This window comes from Hippopotamus amphibius, chromosome 11, assembly GCF_030028045.1.
Source record: "Hippopotamus amphibius kiboko isolate mHipAmp2 chromosome 11, mHipAmp2.hap2, whole genome shotgun sequence".
Taxonomy (NCBI): domain Eukaryota; kingdom Metazoa; phylum Chordata; class Mammalia; order Artiodactyla; family Hippopotamidae; genus Hippopotamus; species Hippopotamus amphibius.
The window spans coordinates 19,714,671-19,730,419 of NC_080196.1; the positions used below are offsets into that span (position 1 = coordinate 19,714,671).

Sequence of the window (15,749 nt, forward strand, 5' to 3'; positions counted from 1 at the left end):
TAAACTGATCTAGGGACTTCCCTGGTGGCGCAGTGGTTAAGAATCTGCTTGCCAATGCCGAGGACATGGGTTTGGTCCCCGCTCCGAGAAGATCCCACATGCCACGGAACAGCTAAGCCCGTGCGCCACTACTGAGCCTGTGCTGTTGAGCCCGCAAGCCACAACTGTTGAGCCCATGTGCCACAACTGCTGAAGCCCATGCGCCTAGAGTCCGTGCTCTACAAGAGAAGCCACTGCAATGAAAAGCCTGCGCATCACAACAAAGAGTAGCCCCCGCTCGCTGCAATTAGAGAAAGCCTGCACGCAGCAACGAAGACCCAGCACAGCCAATAAATGAATAAATGAATAAATAAATAAATTTATTAAAAAAAATAAACTCACCTAGATGTGATTTCACATCCTGGCATACTCTGGAGCCTGCCTTCCCCCATTAACATAACCCTTAGGGAAAACTAGCTTTACTTTGCTATCCTAATAACAATTGCCTAATAATATTCTAAACATTATTAAAGGTGTTCTCAAGCAGATGCAGGGGGGCATTTATCTGTGATGAACACAGTTTAATTTCAGTGTGCAATTAGGAGCACTGTTGGTTTATTTGCATAGGAATGGCAACCCTGTTGGGTTTTGCATTTATCAGGGACCTGCTCCGTGTCAAACAGACGAATGTTGCCGTGTCGTTTTTGTCACCGCTGTTGGTGGGCGGAAATGCAATTGGCATTTTAAAAAAGTGAGACGGTGCTTGGCGCTTGACCTAGGATTCAGAAAAGGCCTTCTTTCTCTGGGCTTTGTTCGGTGTGCTTTCAAATATTTAGGGCAGTGTGTGGAGTTTTTATCTAACGTGTGTGTGCTTCCTCCCCTCAGGGCGCTGTTATTGGGCCTGGCTTGTAATCATAACTTGAAGGGAGTTTCTCTTGATCTCAGCAACTGTGAGGTAAGAACCCCTTTAGATTATGTGTTAGAATAGATAATAGCCTGGAAATTGCTTTGTCTTTTTCTTGGAAACAGTGTGATACTGTGATTCCAGAGGGTATACATGAAGCAGAAAAACACACTTGATAGAAATTTCTGATGTTCTGTATTTTGTGAATTTTATCTACAAAGAGCCATGGAACACCATTCAGAAAGCACTCAAATGTGCTTTTAATGACTTTTTTTTTTTTTCTCCCTTTCTTCTTGCCAGTTGCTTAAGTATTTTCTGATGAAGCTTTGAGATATCAAGCCTTAAACTAGTTTTACTGTCAGGAGATGTGTACCATACAGCATTCCTTGCAGGGGCCAGGTGTGTACAGCCTAACATAGATTTGGAAAGTGTGAAAGGGAAGGTCTTTGTCATTAATTTTGCTTTTTAATATCTTGATTTTAGAACGAGAAAAGTAAGCTGCTTCTCAAAATTATAGCAACTCCAAACACTTTCTATCAAAGTACACACAGAGAATTGAGACTAACAGCTTCTACGTTTTAGAGGGTACCTGAAGTTTTTCACTATCTTGAAACTTTTAGTTTGTGTGGAGATTAGTAAGAAAATACCTGGGTACAAACTATCCAACCTCTTCAGAGCCTGACTTTACCCATCATGTCAAACTTGGTCTCTTTTTTCAGGGCTGGAGGTGGGAGTCTCTTCATTCCTATTCTTGGGCCTTTATGCCCACTCTTCTCTCTTCCTGAAACACTCCTGCCACGTCCCTCTTCTTCCCCAAGGCCTCCCTCTCTTGGAGGATGTAGTTCAGGTCCAGCTTCCTCTGTACGTGCATCAGATTCCTACTGTTTGATCTGAATTTGGCCATGACTAACTATGCAATCCTGGGTGAATTAGTTGATAGCGCTACATCTTAATTTCTGCATCTGTGAAATGGAGACAACATTAGTGCCTCTCCTAGTAAGGTTGTTATGAGGTTGAAAAGAGCTCTTCTTTGAAATGTGCTGCTTAGAACGTCCGGTACCAGTAAAGGTTGTTCACTATTGTTGCTTATCTATCTATTGTCGCTTAACTGTGAATTTCTTCCCTGACCACTTCAGCGCTTTGTGGTCTTGTTTCTTTCTAATTGTCTAGTACTCAATGATGGTGACATGCATTTGGACACTGAACCCACTGCACAGTTATTAATTGGCTCCTGTATGCTTTCCCAGCTAGGTTGTGACTTCCTGGATGGCAGTATTTGTGTCTTACTTTGCCTTGTGTTTCCCTTAGCTACAAAAAAAAAAAAAAAGCCAAGCACCATGCCAACACTAAATATTGAAGATTAATGCTTTACCTCTTTGAAAATTCTAGAGACTGACAAGTATGAAGGCGACCATATAAATTGTTAGTGCAGGATTTTTTATTAATTTTGAGCTGGGGTGAATGCCAACTGTGTGTGATTTACTAGTCTTTTTGTTTGTGGGGAGAAAAAGAAAAATCCCGAAAACCTAACCTGGCATTGTGAAATTTTCATGTGTAAATCAATGCTCTTTTATTTATAAAGACAGCCCATAAAACAAACCAGCTCTGGTAATATGAATTAATTATTTGCTTACCAGCACTTTATGAAGGGCATGCCAATAATAAAAAATTTTTTATGAGGGAAGGAATAAGAAGAATGAGAATGGAAAGGGTTATTCTATAAAAACAAAAAAGTTGCTCCGTGAGGTCAAAATACTGAATTAGCGATAACCCATATGCTTTACTATCCTGATTAAAGATCATGATTGCTGCCATTACAGCATGATTCAATTAATTCTGCGATCAAAACTGGAATGGACATATGTGTTCATCTGATTCTCGTGCTTATGGATGAGGAAACTGAGGTCTAAAGAAGCTGAAGTAGCCCAGCTCACTAATGGCAGAGTCATAATGAAAGTATACTCTCCTGATTGTTATTAATACTAGTAATTATTAGAATATTATATAAGACATTTTGTTCTCAAATAAGTTGATAGGTACCATATGCCCAAAGAACACTGTTAGATTGTTATGTAACTTGTTCTTTAAACTCCTTTGTGATCCTATTGGGAATAACTTTCAAAGACAGTTATATTCGATGAACAATATAAAATTAACATCTTTGTAGGTCAAAAAATGGTAGACTATTGGCGATTTCATATGGTTCCACTGAATGGCTAGTTGACTTTTTCTTTTATAATTTTTTCTTATTAAGGGAAGAAGCTAGGTCACATTCTGGTGGTAGGATTGGCTAGGATTTTGATGACAATTCCAACTTAATTTTGGCCATTCATTTAGGAATTATATGGTAAAACGATACTGCTGAGATAGGGACCCCTTAATACTACCTTAGTGCTGTGTTCTTCCACCATCTTACAGCTTGAATCACAGTACTGGTGACAACGTTTATAGAGTCTCACGGTATACTGCTGCTCATGAAAGTTAACGAAACGCAAAATTATTTTTCTAAATTAAGATGTCTTGTTACATTTTTCTTCTTAGAGCTAGATGTCCGAATTTAACTAGATTTCACTCTGCTCGTCTCCATGATACAGTAAACTTCTCTCCTATAAAGGTACCAGGAGTTACAATATTATCTGTGTAGAATGATCTTAGAGAATTAGCTGCTACTCCTTAAATCATATGCTTCAGAGTGTATCTCAAAAAAAGCTTTCACCGACTTGGAAGTTTAAAATTATGCATATGTGTATTTGTTTCTGTTCATTCTCTGTTTAGCTACAGTAGGCACAATCTTCTGTACTCTTAGCATGCCAATCAAAACCATGGAAGAATTCATCACTAACCTTCTCTGATGATCAGATAATGTCCCCACCTGTGGTGGGGGCGGGGGAGGGGGAGGAAGAAACTTCACCCTGATGCTATAATCATCTCAGGAAGTCATTTACACAGGGGTGACTTCCTCAGGATGAGGGACTGACTGACCTAAAAGGTCAGATGTCTGCCTGAGGTATAATACTGGGGAATTTCAGATGTGGGCACTGTATGGGTTCAGCACCCCCTACAGATGTCTCTGAGTACAGCAGGCTACCCAAACCACGGAAGCAAAGAACAAGTGTGAAATATGTTGAAATTTTTTTTCGTATTTATAAATAGATCACTTGTTTGATTATAAAACAGTTTCTCTCCACTGATTAACTTTAAAATCATGTTTATATGGGCGTCATAAGAAGTAAATGACCATCATCTAAAATCGTGAGTTTATTTAGGAGGAGAAAGTAACCTTGAAATAGGAATTAAAATTATCTAGACAGGAAACTTAGACTAAGTTTGCTTAAGCAAATTATTTTGTTTTTACCATTTACTGGTTACTCTTCAGTTATTCTTTTGGGGGTATTTCAGTATTGCGCTGAAAGGGGCATTTTACATGCATCAATTTGAATCTTCAGATCCAATAAAGATCTGAAGAAAAAAAAAATTGAATGAGAGAGATTTACACTTCGTGCTATTAAAAGAAAAGTGTCATGCAGATATTTATAAATTATGGAGTCGCTTTCCTCCAACACACACATCATTGTTATTTAGAAACTTAAATCCAAAATCTGGAGCCGTAGTCTTTTGTGCTGTAAGTAAAAGTCAGCCGGTCAGTACTGAAATTTACCTTTCATTTATGGGTAACGTCTGTACTTAGAGAAAAAACTTAACTGTTTCACATTAATTATGTTATTTCATTTTCTTTCCCTTGATCTTTTAGTACCAAAAAGGAGTAATCTTTTTTCTTTCAGGAAAAATAAGAAAATGGCTCCAAGTAGTCCTTGGGCGGCAAGAGAGTGCCATAACAGAGGGCAAGGACCTTGGAATCCCAAAGGTTCCCTTCTTTCAGCCCTCATTTTTCACCCGTGGCGGGGGAATTATACAGTGTCCCTCAGTGTCCACTAGGGATTGGTTCTGGGAACTCCCATGGATGTCAAAATCCATAGGGAGTGCAGTGAACACAGGTGCCCCTCTGCATCTGTGGCTTCCACATCTGCGGGTTTTGCATCTGCGGGTTCAACCAACTGAGGACTGAAATTTCGCAGAGGGCCGACTGTAATAGTTTGCCTGGATAGTATTTGGCACGATGCCAAACCTAGGGTTAAACCATTTAAAAAAATTACCTTCAAAGCTATCTAAAATCTTTCAAGAATAATTCGTCTCATCAATTTATAGATACACCTGATTTTGGACACAAAACAGCATTTTCTTCTATGGCCAGGCTCTGAATAGCCTGTGGCTGACCACTCTCAAAGCGTAAGGACTTGGCATCTGTGCAGATGTTCAAAGAAATGTGTGTGTTCCGTTGCCCTCAGGGTTAGTTCCAAAACAAGGGTTTCAAAACCATGTTATTCAGTGCTGGTGATATTGGCGTTGTATGCGTTCTCCCCACCTACTCCTCTGCCTGAAAGGAGGCACTGGGTGTACCCATTCTGGCCTGTGTTTCAAAATCTTACTACTTCACAGTCATACTTCAAGAGGAGAATGGATCAGTGCTGGGACTGACTTCTTCAAGCTTAATCTCCTTCCAAGTGAGAGAAGAAAATCTCTGATACTTCAGAGAAGATGCAAAGGCTAGTTACAGCGGAGGGTTTGTTGCGGGTCTGGATGTGGGAATTAGTTGTGTTAAGGAGAAACTTTCCTGCACATTAGGCCATGTGCATCGCAAGGTGCTTTGATAGTGAGTAGAAAAAAAGAGCATCAGATATTAAAATTTGTAACGAGGAGGACATTGCAACAGGTGAGTGGTAACTTTTCAGGCAGCTCCGTTCAATCTGATAGTCATTCAACCAGCTTTGAGGTGAGGAGGCAGGTTTGCCTGTGTGTTGGGCATCATTGCTCTACCCATTGCTGTCACTTGTCTATTCGGCTGGGTATGGAATGCACAGTGGAAAATGTTTCACCACAGGATGGACGTAAATAATATAATGCAGGCAACTGTTTGGAAATGCAAGTATTTCCCTTCTCTTGGAAATAACAGTTTATATACAGTTGACCCTTGAACAACAGGTTTGAACCGCAAGGGTCCACTTATACGTGTATTTTTTTCACTAAATATCTGCTATAGTGCTACATGGTGGGGGTTGAATCTGCACATGGGGAAGGAATCGCAGATACTGAGGGCCAACTGTAAAGTCAGACTTGGATTTCTGAGTACGTGGAGGGTTGGCCTCCCTAACTCCCCTCGCCCCCGAGTTGTTCAAGGGTCAATCGTATTATATATCTTTCTTAGGTTCTAAATTGCCTTTTGGCATCAAACCCTGCTAGTGAGGATATGTCGAACTGGATCATGTTAAACCATTTTTTGTTCTTGGAGAATCCTATAGTAGTCACAGTTTTATGTGAGAAAATTTCCTACATAAAAATTTTTTTCATTAAATTATTTTTTTTTATTAAAAATGGAACCCCTATAGAAGAAAAATGATAAATAGGGAGGTTATTTTATATTTAAATCTGTAATACTTGCCACCTCCTTTTAAACGGCAAGTGCTCTTGAGGAAGGAAAATGAATTATGTAAAGTCCTCTAGATGTTAGTTTTCCGTGCTTCTGTCCCCATTATGGATGTTTTTGTATTAGATAGAACTATTCACTTAGAACTATGAGTAACAGCTGAAATATTCCACCTTCCTTGAGCGAGACCACACTTCTCTCTCGAAAGAAATGTGATTTCATTTTTAACATTTCAAAAAGTATTAAGCAATTCAGTCACATTTACTCCTCTTTGATCTTGCTTTCTTTTTCAATAATACTCTGGTGTGGGATCCAAATGAAGGTAATTTAAAAACCAGTTTTACATGCAGACACAGCCTCTAATTATGCAAATTCATTTAAAAGGAATTTCATTTACAGTAATGGAAAAGCTTTTACTGTTTTGGGAAAGTGTTAAGCTTTGGGGGAATTTTAGGCATCTAATAACCTGTGAATTCGATCACATGTTCTTGGTAACTGAAAATCAGTTATTTTCTTATTTAAGTTTTAGATTTTTGTTTTGGGAGTTTATTTTAGCGGAAGTGTTTTTTCTGACTCTGCCTTTTTACGTCGTGTGTTGATAGAGACCTCTGCTTCTCTGTTCTTATTCTGCTTACTGCTGATAACATTTTTTGTTTTTTCTCCTTGGGCTTCCCTTAGCTTGGCCACTGTGTAAGTACTTTATGAATCAATAAATTAGGGTATGTTGACGTTTTTTAGTATTGGAAAATGTTAGTATTATGGGTTTATGCTGCAAATATCAGTCAGTATTTGTAAAATAAACAGAATGGGGCACTGAAATCTCACCTTTATTTTTCCATTTTCGCAAATGGAAATTTTACTATACATTAGAATAAGAAGTAGAGATTTTCTTGTAGAAACTTGACTTTTCAACCGAGAAATCACTAACAGCAAATAATGAAACTGTAAAGACTTACATTTCTGTTCTCAAGAGCATAATTTTTTTCATGGTCTGAAAATCAAATTATGTTCCTTTAAAGCATTTGCCTAAATTATTTCTTGCTTTAATGTTGACATAGTCTACATATAACATTCACTTCTTCAAGTATTAGCAAACTGTGATCTGGAACAGTGTTTCTCAAGTCTCTTTGTGAAAAACCTGCTTGTTGTTTTTTAATTTCCAACCTATGATAAACCAATACTTTGGCAAAAATGTAATAAAAATGGCCATAGATCTGCACACTGGATTCACAGCCCTTCAGCTGTGGAGTTGGTTGGTCTTGGTTTCCCTGAAGTGTGTAGACCGGCCTCCTGGGGAGGTCTGCCTCTGTGTGACACTCCCATGAAGAGTTCACATCAGGCACTTCACCATGATCTGCTGTCACCTGAAAAAGTAGGAAAGAATGAATTTAAGCACCCCAGCTGAAATACTTCTGAATAAAATGATTCCAAATATCTGTGCAAAATTCTACTTAACATATAAGCAGCCAAGGAAATTGGCAGGGTTTGGTCCAGAGTAGCACAGACATATTGCATCTAAAATAGTGAAATAAGGATTCTTTAAATTTTTACCTCAAAATTTGAACAAGTAGACAGTGTTATCAATTTGGTATAGAATTTTTACATAAATTTTAATTTTCTTAAGTGAGTATAGAAACTACCACCATGTTCCTTGCCACATAGTAGGTTCCCAAGAAATGATAGTTTCTTTTCCCTTATTAGGTCGTAAGTTTACTGAACAAAGGGCCACAGCTTGGGAAACTGCAGCCTGCACAATGTTTCACACATAGTAGGAACTCAGATAGTTGCTGGATGGAAAACAAAAAGATATTGTGATCTCCATAAAATATGCTTTGGTTTCATGGGAAAAGTTGAAAAGAGTTTTACAGGTCTTTTTTGTCTCCTTTGGTTGAGAGAGTTAGACCTTGAAACCTGTAATAATCAAATAAGACATTAGCGGTCTCTCATGTATAAAAGGGATTCTTCGGCTTTCCAAAAGTCAGAAGTGAAGAAAATTCTTGTGGGTTGACAGAAACCATCTTGCGGGGGTGGCTTCTGTCTTCTGTTTCTTTTTCTAATGATTTTCAGACTTGCGTGGAATGGGAAACCGCATAATGACTAGTGATTGGCTCTTTACCATTGATGATCGGCTTTTTTGGAGTTGATAAGTTTTCACTTTTTGAGTTTATATCTCCTATTTTTCATTTTTTGGCTTTACCCCTCCAGTAGGTGACCACTTTACCCTGTTTGGTTTGTGTTTTTCTAGCTGAGATCTGGAGGTGCACAGGTATTAGAAGGCTGCATCGCCGAAATCCACAATATCACCAGCCTAGACATCTCCGATAATGGTAAGTCAGAAATCAGAGAAGACAAGACGTAGAAATGTTACTTGAAGCAAGTTAGTAATGGGAAAATAATCTTCTAGCCCAATCTAGGTGACACCTTATTAAAACTGTTATTTCACTTGACTAGAGGACCTTTTAATTTAACAGAATTTATTAATGGAATAATTCTGTGTTATAGTCTTAATAAGTTTGCTCCATGGCCAAAAATAAAAAGTCTATGCAGTAAAACAATTCAGGCAAAAAAAAATGTACAGTATATATGTACATTTGTATATGTGTGTGTGTATATATGTGTATCATCAATACATTAATAAAGATCTGAGTCCAACCTTTTGCATGCTTAGTGGTAATAAAATTGAGGTTTTGTTTATTCAGAAACTGGTTTCCTTAGCTTTCTTTCTGCTGGTTATAGTAGCATGTGAGTATGGACCTGCATAGACACACATGCAGTATGAATTTGCATAGACAACTTTTACCTGCAGTTACCTGCCAGTGAACAGTATGTCAGAATCTCTCTCACGAAGGGATGGGGAGAGAGGACGCTTTCTGCTGTCCTGCATCCCCATTCCTTGCTGACTTCATTTAGCCACTGATCACATAAGAGATTTAGATACGTCTTTGTGAAGAATGAGTTTATGCTTGTGAAATAATAGGACATAAAAAGAGGACCCAAAGTTCCTTTGGTGGTGGGAGGGGTGGAGAAGGAGATTAGAATCCATCTGCCAGGGCTCTCAGGACAGCACAGAAAGTCATCCCGCTGCCTTGCGCCTTTGTTTAATTGTGTTGCACCTGAGAATTTATTTATCGACATGTGTTGATTCTCCATTTACTCTGATTCTTTCCAGGTTTAGAATCTGACCTATCTACCTTAATAGTGTGGCTCAGTAAAAACAGATCAATACAACACCTGGCGTTAGGCAAAAATTTTAATAATATGAAATCCAAGTAAGAGTTTTGCATTTTTTTTATATGACAATGATGACAGTAACCAGCCTCCTGAACGCTTTTGATTTCACCCCACTGTCCGCATCTTTAAAATCTCTTTAGAAATCTGACACCTGTGTTGGACAACTTAGTACAGATGATTCAGGATGAAGAATCAGTGAGTATTATTTTGAACACTCTTGCCTAAAATCTGTTGTTTGTTGCTGTTCTTATTAATTATGTCTGCTGGGTTAATGCTGATATGCTTTCAGATAATTTCATCTCTGTATACGTTTTCTATTGTTATTATTTTTAAGTGCAATAAATATTTATGCTTTAGTACAGTTATAGACTGAACTTAAAATTTACTTTTCACTTTTTTCAACTCATCACTAATTAAAGGAAGATTGTAACTAGTAGACAATAAGAAGTTTACACTGACTCCTAAGCTTATCTTTCAGTAAGCCTTACTACTTCCTAGCTTCAGCTTATACACTAATCTGCAAGCATGAAATTTTACTCTGTAGTTGACTTTATGACCTTATATCATGCTGAGAAACATCATATTGCTAATTTGAATTTCGTCTGGTAATTATGCAGAATTACAAGAGACTAAGAAAGTTGTTCCCCGTCTTAAATTGTGTTTTGAACTCTAATAATCCTTCTTACATTCTTATCCTCTTTAGTTGCGTGTGGCTAAGACTTGGTTCAGGGTAAAGAAATTTAATTTCAAATAATATCCTATTTGGCTGCCTTTAGAAATACATTAGAAAAAAAAGAAGATCTTATATGGACAATGCGAGAAGCACTCTACCATTAATTCCTTTCATTGAACCCTGGTGCATCACACCTTATATTTTACTGATGCACTTTAAGATTTTGTCCCCTTCCTATCTTAGTCCTATTCAGCCATCAAAGAGCTTTTATGGTTCCTAAAATCCAGATCAGTTTGCATAATGAAGATTCATATTATTCACGTTTGGTGATAGCTACTTTCGTAGGTCATAAGCGTGGTTTCCTATATTAATCATGTGAGATATGTCACGTTTTTAAAAAGTGTCATTTCCATATAGGGTAATAGCAAATTCTACTATAACTGTAAGCTAAATTTTCGGAGAAAGCCGTGGGGTCAGGAGAGATGGAGACTGGTACTTTGCTTATCCTTGTCCGCATTTCTTTGTAGGGCTCTGATTGGAGGGCAGGAGAAAAGTCTGTTGTCATGCCTCTTCGTTGTGTGAATATAATTTCCAACCTGTGGGCTGGAAATGAAACTCATTATTATTTAATGAATTCAAGCACTTCTCTTTGTCCTCATTTGCTAATAAACCGCATATTTTGTTACTCTTATACTGGGTTTTTAGAGTTAGAGGCATAATTAGAGTGTAATTTACACTTTTCAGAATTTATGCAGTTTGTTTTACATGTTTAATTTGACTTTATACCACCCTGCTGTATTTGAGATTTTGATTTCCCAATATTGGCCCAGTTTTAAAAGGTTGGGGAAGCCAATATTGCAAAATCATATTTAGTAATCATTCTTAAATATTTGTCCCTTAGCACATGCTTTAGGAAAATTTATGTTATGAAAAATATAGTTTTTGATTTCATGTTTTGCTTGTTACACGAGGGTGTTCAAACTCTGTTCCTGTAATTTTCAAAGTCCCTTACTCAAAGATATTGTCAATATTTAAAGTACACCTAAAAACGCATTTGCAGATGGTGAAGTTTGCTACGAAAATGTGAATTCTATCAAGTTATAAATTTGAAAAGTGTGGTGCTAATAATGTACAGTGAAAAAAGCCTTTTATGTTCATGTCATGGAAAAGTGGGTGGCTTTTTCAAAAAGCAATTACCTTCCTTTTTTTTCCCCCTACTTCTGAATCAGTAATGTGCAAAATAATTTAAAATGATTAGGAGTTGAGTCTTGTGACTATAAAAATTCCACCCATAACTGACACCACTGGGCTTTTTTTTTTTTTTTTTTTTGGTTTTATTTATTTTTTTTAAAGGTTTTTACATGTAAAAAGTAAACTCTTTGCTTTTTTACATTCTGACCTTGTGTCTGTAGAGCTTGTTCTTAGACAGCCCAGGGAATACTTTATTCGCCCAGTATTGCATGTTAGGTTCACTTGGAAAACCTAGACACATGGGCTGCATTGTTGCCTATAGCTTTGGACAGTGGTTTGTCAGGCTGCTGTGCCCAGAGTCGCAGGATAGTAACATTGAAGGACCAAGATGATAGGGACTCTTGTTCTGAAGTATTACATGCAAACCCATGCTTGTCTGTCCTGGGAATGCCTGTAGCAAGGAGACAGACTGTCAGATGAAGCATGTTCAGCTATGAACAGGAATAGTAAGATTTCAAATAGTAGTGTTACCTGGAAGTGCAGTTAATCAAGAAGGGATGACCTTATAAATATGCATACAACTCCAGCTGTTCCGTTCACATTAATGACTCTGCCTATTATTTTTAAGTGTTAACTGGGGTGTATTAGAGTTTGAATATAGTACTGGAATTGGTGCTCGCCAGCTTGGAGACTTGGCAGTTTTCCAGTATTAGGAAGAAACTGTAATATATCATTTTTGTAGGAGTTGAATAGAGCTTATTGAAATGATGGGAGATGCGATTACAACTTTTTATTAAAGCAATATTGCTTATGTTTTCATTTAAAACATGAAGTTTCCCGAGTCTGAAGCATTGTTCGTGTAGTCTTTTTCCATCTACTGGAATGTAGACTCTTAAGAAGATTGAAGCCACCTTCCTAAACCTGCCTGAGTCCAAGATCATGCAGGCTTTTGAGCTGAGGTGTTAATTGCCTTAGCACTTGCTATGCCATTTAACCTTAAAAAACTTGATTCTAATTTATATAATAATACCTTTTGATTTTACCCTAGATGTATTACGTTTAGAAAACATGGTCAAATTTGGACAATAAGGACAATAAGTACAGTCACTCGGGAAAACTATAACCAAATGCATGATGCCAGTTTGTGGATATATGAGTCTTGAAACTGTCAACCCCCTCATCCTGCGCCTGAGCCTTTTGGCAGATGTGCCTCGAACAGGTGTTCTAGTGGAAGTCCATGTTCAGTGGTCGAGTGGACACAAATACACCCCAGGATTTGTATGGGGGGGGTCCTACAGACCACCCAGGCAAATCTCAAGATGTCCCACCATGGAACCTGGTCATAATGATCCAAGAAACTGTTTGCAGCATCCACCTCCCTGTAATGTCAGATCTGCTTGTGGAATTAGCATATAGAATTGTTTAGCATGGCTGGGCCAGTGTAGACCCCCCTCAAGCCACCCAGAAGACATCCAAATCCCCAAGGGACGTCTTAGTTGTGACTTTTAGAGCAACATTGGCCGAAGTCCTAGAAATTCTCACCACCTCATTAATTCAGTTATGGCTGAAATCACAAATTGCAATTTAAATGTCCACAGGGCTAGGAAAGTGGCAGAAACAAGTAAGTGTGAGCTGGGTGTACGTAGGGAGCCCCATCCTTGTTTTTTGTTTGTTTTTTTCTTTTTTGGTCAGATACTATGCAGGCTGAACAAAACCTGCCTCCAGTTTTTCAGTCTCTGGCTTAAATAGACAGTAAGTGGATTGGCTTGGGTTCACCACACAGCTTATGGTAATGAAAAGGTCACACACATTTGTCTTTTTCTTTTTTAATTGTAGGTGTGTCTTTTGATTGGCTCTTATGACAAAACTCAGAGCAAGGATCAAAAAGGTCTAGGATAAGCTGATGGGGCAATGTTGTGTGGGAGTGAAAAACACAAAATCTACAAGCAGATCTCTGATGCCTGTTCAGCTACTTTCCATGTGACCTTGGTTGAATCACTTAACCATTCTGTTTCTCACTTGAGAAATAGGGATACCTAGTACCTAAGTATTGGGTTACTGGGAGGATTATATGAGTAAATACGTGTAACAAGCTTAAATAGTGGTTAATCATACTAAGTGTTCAATAAATGTCAGCTGTTATTGATCTTGGCTGGGTTTTATTTTGCATTTACTACTACTACTAGTAAAGTAGTACTAGTATTCCTCTACTCGTATTTTAAGACGTCATTTTACCTCACATAGAAATAAAATGGGTCAAAAGGGATAGTGTTGCCATACTGAAGTGCAGATATTTTTGTGTAGTATGTTTCTTTCTTCCCATCCTCCGCTTCAAAAAAGCTGGCATCTGCCACTCTGGGTATCTTTCCAAGCTTCCCTTAGAAAAGTGGCTGATATTCAGCATTAAGACACAAGCTTTTCATGTTTAAGTCTGAAGGTCCAGAGCCTTCAGGTCCCATTCATCAGTGTCTTTTGGCCAGAAGTTCCCAAATAAGGCACTTTGTCTTTGTGCGGTGGGTCCCTCCCCTGATGGTTCTCTATGAAGCAGGTCCCAGAGAGCAGTGGCAGCTCTGACGAGACCGTGTGAGCACTGCCTGGTGTTCCCTCCACAGCCTCTGCAGTCCTTGTCCCTGGCTGACTCGAAACTCAAGACCGAGGTCACCATCATCATCAACGCCCTGGGAAGCAACACCTCCCTGACCAAAGTGGACATCAGTGGGAATGGCATGGGGGACATGGGGGCGAAGATGCTGGCCAAGGCGCTGCAGATTAACACCAAGCTCAGGTACGCGGGCCGGGCCCTAGAGGAGTGGATGCTGGTTCTAAGGTCTGGAAGAGGGTGTGACCCGCAGACACTGGCGAGCTAGCTCAGGTACGCGGGCCGGGACCTAGAGGAGTGGATGCTGGTTCTAAGGAAGGTCTGGAAGAGGGTGTGACCCGCAGACACTGGGGAGCTGGCTGTGTCTGCGTGAGGCCTGAGTTTCCCAGGTGACCAGCTGGGGAGCAGAGGCGACAGCTTCAAGTCTTTTGTCAAAATATGGAGGAGAGTGTCCCCAAATTTAGACACAGTGATTCCTTCAAACTGCCGTCTTAAAGATTTCCACTGCGAGGTAACCATGACTGAGAACCATTGCGTTTTCCCATTTCACAGCAGCGTTGACAGCTGACCGATGTGTCAGGAAAGGCAGTGAGCAGCAGAGGAGGGGTTTGGGGGCAGAGCCAAATGAGCAGAGCTGGGAAGACTGGAGGAGTAACACGAGGGGCTTCCCTGTACTCAGTTGTGAGCCCAGCATCTTATCTTCCCTTCCCACTCCTGCCGACATAAAGACCTAAAACCCAAAGGATCTAGGAAGTCCACTGGGTCAAGGGCAAGTTCGTACTGGATGCTAACTCTTTGGTTCAGGGGTTTTCATCCTTAGTGTTTCCCAAGCCTGGCTTTTCTTAAGGATGAACTATGCGGTAGTCACTTCTCTTAGGGACTAGTTACATGGTAACCACGTTACCATCCATCGTTCAAGAGATCCGGTTGCTACCTAGCCCAGCAGTCCAGTGAGGGAAAAGTTAATAATTCACACCGCTCCTCAAGGGCTCTTTCTTGCTGTTTCCCTTGCTCCCCAGTGTAAGGCACAGCCTGCACCTTCTGTCTAAACTGAAGGCAAAAGCCAGAAACTGTAGCAGTTTCTTTGAAGGTCAGTATGTATGTGAGGAAGGTCACTGAGGTTAGGAAGGGAAAGCAATTAGAGGTTGTGAGTCTGGGAGCCTTCAGACAAATAAAAGCCATTTCATGTGCCAGGTGAATTGACAAACCCTAAAATACTTCTGAAGTATTCGCGTTCTGAAAGGAAAGTACTACTTTTCTTCTAAAATAGATTTTTGTGTTTAAAAAGGAAACAGCCTTCTTACAGTGACTGAGGTTTTGCCAGCAGAGTAAACTCAGTTTCTGGGATTGCTGGTCACGCCACGTAAGGGCAATGATGATACATCAGAAAATACGATGTTTACATTTTTACATTCTAGTTGTTTAGAATGTAAAAAAGTCTCAGTATCTGAAATTCTTTATGTTGGACATTAGACTGTTTAACCTCTTGTGTAAATAGCTTCAGCCTCAGACTTGAATTCTAGAATGCTATTTGGAGAATATGTTGGGAGAATATCAGGGAAATCAGGTTTTTAGGGATTGCTGGCTGGTAAAGCATTAGGTGATGTAATGGTAAGTTAATGTGTGTGCTGCTGGGTTTAAGTATGATTTTTTTCATACAACTTGAGCAGAGAATGGCTTTGGAATCTGA

General features: G+C 39.2%; 1 protein-coding gene across 5 annotated transcripts in view; it reads left to right on the plus strand.

Annotated features, from left to right (window-relative positions):
- The window catches only part of CARMIL1 (capping protein regulator and myosin 1 linker 1), a 303,069-nt gene that overhangs the window by 196,003 nt on the left and 91,317 nt on the right, over positions 1-15,749 (plus strand). For all 5 annotated transcript variants that reach the window (XM_057699574.1, XM_057699573.1, XM_057699569.1 and 2 more), the window contains 5 exons: positions 865-934; positions 8,611-8,692; positions 9,535-9,634; positions 9,737-9,791; positions 14,073-14,245. In XM_057699574.1, coding sequence (XP_057555557.1) covers positions 865-934; positions 8,611-8,692; positions 9,535-9,634; positions 9,737-9,791; positions 14,073-14,245 — 480 coding nt within the window. The remainder of the gene's footprint in view (positions 1-864; positions 935-8,610; positions 8,693-9,534; positions 9,635-9,736; positions 9,792-14,072; positions 14,246-15,749) is intronic.